Genomic DNA, 4,834 nt, shown 5'->3' with positions numbered 1-4,834 from the left:
AAAATGTCAGTGTCAAGTCGTTCGTCACTAATGGAGATGGAGAGGTCCTGGAAGGGGAGGGAGGTGTCAGAGATGGTCCAGGTAAATTTAAGGTCAGGGTGGAATGTGTTGGTGAAGTTGATGAATTGCTCAACCTCCTCGCGGGAGCACGAGGTGGCGCCAATGCAGTCATCAATGTAGCGGAGGAAGAGGTGGGGAGTGGTGCTGGTGTAATTACGGAAGATCAACTGCTCTATGTAGCCAACAAAGAGACAGGCATAGCTGGGGCCCATATGTGTGCCCATGGCTACCCCTTTGGTCTGGAGGAAGTGGGAGGATTCAAAGGAGAAATTGTTAAGGGTGAGGACCAGTTCGGCCAAACGAATATCAATCTGTTTAGTAATTTATTCCTCTGTGTAACAAAGATGGCGATGGAGACATTATCACTTTTTACTGTACCTGGGTACAAGTAAGATTATTAAATCAAAACCTGTGATCTATTGACAAGAATGGTTTCAATGGAGAAATGTAATCTGCACTTTTCTGCTCATCATCTCTACACATCTGGAGATAAAGTTTACTTTTAAGACTTTCCAACATGAATATATATGGGTATGAAATGCAGGAGCAGTAACAGTGATTCTATGGAGATGACTTTGCCCTGATGAATTCGTCACTTAAGGTCTCAAATAACGAGTTACTCTCATTAACGTACAGAATATTCTGACTTGTCTTATTCCTCTCACTTACTAAAATGAAAGGAAGGTAAATTACAAAACTGTATTAAGAGTTATTCTGTGCTACCAGAATTTGTCCTTATCAACTTTGAGTTACTGAGTGGACTGATGTTATAATACTTCAAAATGGCACCTCAAGTTGAGTGGAGCATTGTGTATTTATGACCTATGAGGGAACTAATAGATCTTTTCCATATTTGGCAGGAACTCATCACTGCCTGGTACATTGGATTTCTGTCACTCATTCTGGCCTCGTTTTTGGTTTACCTGGTTGAAAAAGATGATAATGATGCCAGAAACAGTACACAGGACTTCAATACCTATGCAGATGCACTGTGGTGGGGTTTGGTAAGTGCTGCTACTGCTGCCTTTCAGTCAGGACAGTGGAAATTTACTGTAGTTTTATGGAATTGCTGCTTGCAGAATTTCTGTGAATGTCCAATATTCTGTGGATATTCTGGTATTTTACCTTCTCTTTAATTAATCAATATTCTAATTCCTTGTTTGTAAAATGTTATACGTGAGGTGACTTTTTATTACAATAACAGTTTATTTTGAGTCAAAAGTCAGACTTTGATTTGGTGTAAGTCAGTTTTAACAGACTGCAACATGTTTGATGGGTGAAGAGTCTGTGCTGCTGTGGGACACTGAGTAAAGGAGAAGGAACTGTACAAATAAATAGCTGAAATAATATTCCACACCTGCAGAAAACATAAATGGAGCTTTAGGGTAAATGGAAACAGATCTATGGAGATACACAGATGAAGGGGCACAGACTTTAACTACCTCTGAGATGGTTGGAATTTCACCCCAGAATTTGAGTGAAGCAGCACAGAACTCTAGTTAAATTATTTATCTAATAATATTTTAACTGAGTATAATTGAATTGAATGATGATACAACACCCAGAATAGAGGAACTCAGCTAAATAGGACCGACTGCCTATTTGTCAACATTTTTGGGTCAATAATTTTAATCTTTTAAGAGAGATACTTGTTAAGAATCATAAATTCAAAGATTTCAAAAGTAGGCCCTGGCTCTACCTTTGGTCCAATTACAATATTTTGTCTTAGAAAGGGGAACTGGGATAAGATCATAAAATAGATTTATAACATTAGCATGATCTTCAATGGTCAACCTTTAAATGACACTACTGGAAACATTAGACATGGCCAGTAGCCAGGGTCAGAAGGAAAGCAGTTTACTTTTTAACCTTCCTTGTGGACTACAAAGAGTAGCAGTGGAATGCTAGGCTCTCTTTCCCTCCCTTCTGGTGTTCCCCTCCCTGCGCATTTCTCTTACACCAGTGACTTTAGCATTAAGTCATCTCACTTGTCATCAATTTTGTGATTATCTTTGCTTTATTTGTTCATGGGATGTGAGTGTTTAGTATTTAATGTCCATCCTAACTGACTTTAAGATTGAAGTTGAGCCTATTTTTTGAACTGTTCAAGTCCATGGACAGTGTTGCGAGGGAAGGAGTTGCTCACTGCTGCCTTGCTAACTAGTCAATACAATCTATCTGTACTGACATTATAATATTCTTTTTTCAATTTTGAAAACCTCTATCACTCTATTTCTTAACTTTCTCAACTATAGACCAAACCTTCTGACTTCTCAATTGTCTTTTCCTTAGGGTAATCTTTCGTTCCTAACGTTCTCATTCTGAATGTATCTCTTTCACTGATTTTATATTGTTTCTAAAACAATGAATTTTACTGAAATCAAGGCACAGATTTTCATCCCAAGGTCAAGGTAGTGGAATCATTAGAAATCCCAGCACCACAAATATGAACATCCTGCATTTCAAATTTTGTTCAGGGAGCGAGGCTATGTTGAGAATTGGGACGGGTAACTCAGGAATAGCCTAGAAGGCTGGCCAGTTCCTTTGGCTGGGCTGAAAGCCTGTCTGGTGACTCCGGCACTGTAGGCAGAGTTTAAAATTAAAGATTTAACCAGAATCCTGCCCTCACCACTTCATTCACTATGCTCTATCCATATGTCAAATTATGGCCTTGCAGCCAGTTCTATGCCCTGTAATACTCTGATGCTACCATTTTCTCATCTACCTATCCCCATCGCACAATGCTCCCTAAGCATACGCAGCCTGCATGGTTTCTATCACCATATATGCCCTCAGTCATTTGGGATCAACTCATCTACCACCCACTACTGTTTACCCTTCCCTTGCTGTGCTAAATCAAATGTGCTAAATCATCATGGGTATTTATTAGGAGGCATTTGGACAGAAATTGAAGTTTCCTATCTCTTGATTGTCACTTGTGAAACAAAGCACACTCTCAATGATACCATACAATGTGCAATACAATGATACTGCAGTAAAAATCACCATAGTCTTACCAGACCGTAGAACTACTGTCTTGGAGAGTGTGGCAAAGCACAGCAGGTCAGGCAGCATCCGAGAAGCAGGAGAATCGACGTTTCGGTCATAAGCCTTTCATCAGGAATGCAGGATTCCTGATGAAGGTTTTATGCCTGAAACATCAATTTGCCTGCTCCTTGGATGCTGCCTGGCCTGCTGTGCTTTTCCAGCAACACACTTTCTCTTATTAGAGAAAGATGACTGGTGGTGGTTTAATTTGAGGATCGCCAGACATCAGGTGAGGGAAGAGGTTGAGAAGGAGAGTCTTTCATGGTAACCTCAGTTTTACTGCAATAACAAATTCATGAGGAAAACATACATTTCACTTTAACATTCAACGACTTACCTAAGCAAACATTTGTGTTGTGGTTAATACCTTATGTAAATATATCCCTTGAATTCTTAAAACCACTAAATCAATAAACATTTCTATTTTCTATATCCATAGATAGCCAATTCAAAAATGGAGTTTGGAAAATTAGGCGTACAGCACAAATCCTATAATGGTGTTATGTAGTCAGGTACTTGGAATAACCACTTTTCTAAATGGAATTTTTTGGACGGTATCTTGATAACTTTGTAACCCCAATGGGTTTATGAACTTTTTAAGCACAATCACGCATTTTCATAATCTCAAAGAGTGCCTTACCGCAACCAAGCTGTCTAAGGACCAGATCAAAAGGGGTGGTACTCCAATGGAGGAGAAATATAAAAAGCTCCTCCAGCACATACTATTTACACCCCATCACACTCTCACTCTCACATCCATACCCATTCATGAAATCTAATTCATTCTTCCCAATTCTCATGGCCCCCTGTATGCCATGCCAATGTAATGTCTACTTTTACAGTCACATTTTTCCCTTCACGCTCCATTCCACCTCACTGAGTATCCTGGAAGGGTAAAACTCCATTAACAATCAAGAAACTTAACACTATCCAAGACAATACAGCCCATTGCCCATTTAATTGGCACCATGTCTAACACACTCAACCTTCACTGTCTCCACCACCAGCACACAGAGTGCACCATGTACAAGATGTTCCGCAACAACTCACCAATGCTCCTTCAACAACATCTTACAGTCAGTGGCTTCTGCTACCTAGAGAGACAACTGTAACAGGTACATCGGACCACTATCACCTTTAGGACTCCCTCCATTATCCTGACCTAGAATTAAATGCCGTTCTTTCACTGTCTCAGATTCGAAATTCAGGAACTCCTTTCCTAACATACTGTGGGCGTCTCTATACCTTGAGGACTACAAAACAGCCCACAAATACCCATATAGAAAACAAAGCTTAATATGTAAATTTCTATACTGCAGGTTACACTCTGTTGGGAGAAGTACTATCAGTCATGTTTTTGTAAAATTCATTCATGGAAAACAGGCATTGCTGTTTTGGTCTGCATTTATTGCACATCGGCAGTTGCCCTTGAGTTGGCGCGGAGCTGCCACCTTGAACTGCTGTAGTTCTTGCAAAATGCTGGCTCAGCCAGTCACATCCACATCCTGAGTGAATATTTTAAAAAATTGGAGTGTGTAGATTCCTGGTGCTGTCAGAGAGGTAGGTCAAGGATCTTGAACCAGCGGCTGTGAAAGAATGGTGATGTATTTCCAAATCAGGATGGTGTGTGGCTTTGAAATGAACTTGAAGGAGGTGGTGTTCCCACATTTGTGGGCGGCACGGTGGCACAGTGGTTAGCACTGCTGCCTCACAGCGCCAGAGACCC

The 4,834-nt window shown here is 40.4% G+C and overlaps 1 protein-coding gene across 1 annotated transcript in view; it reads left to right on the top strand.

Annotated features, from left to right (window-relative positions):
* Window positions 1-4,834, top strand: part of LOC122549064 (potassium voltage-gated channel subfamily KQT member 3-like) — a 427,354-nt gene that overhangs the window by 302,456 nt on the left and 120,064 nt on the right. Inside the window, exon 5 of the mRNA XM_043688263.1 lies at window positions 921-1,064. Coding sequence (XP_043544198.1) covers window positions 921-1,064 — 144 coding nt within the window. The remainder of the gene's footprint in view (window positions 1-920; window positions 1,065-4,834) is intronic.

Source organism: Chiloscyllium plagiosum, chromosome 4 (assembly GCF_004010195.1).
Source record: "Chiloscyllium plagiosum isolate BGI_BamShark_2017 chromosome 4, ASM401019v2, whole genome shotgun sequence".
Classification (NCBI taxonomy): Eukaryota; Metazoa; Chordata; class Chondrichthyes; order Orectolobiformes; family Hemiscylliidae; genus Chiloscyllium; species Chiloscyllium plagiosum.
The sequence above is the reverse complement of the archived record's forward strand: the minus strand, read 5'-3'. Positions and strand labels throughout refer to the sequence as shown.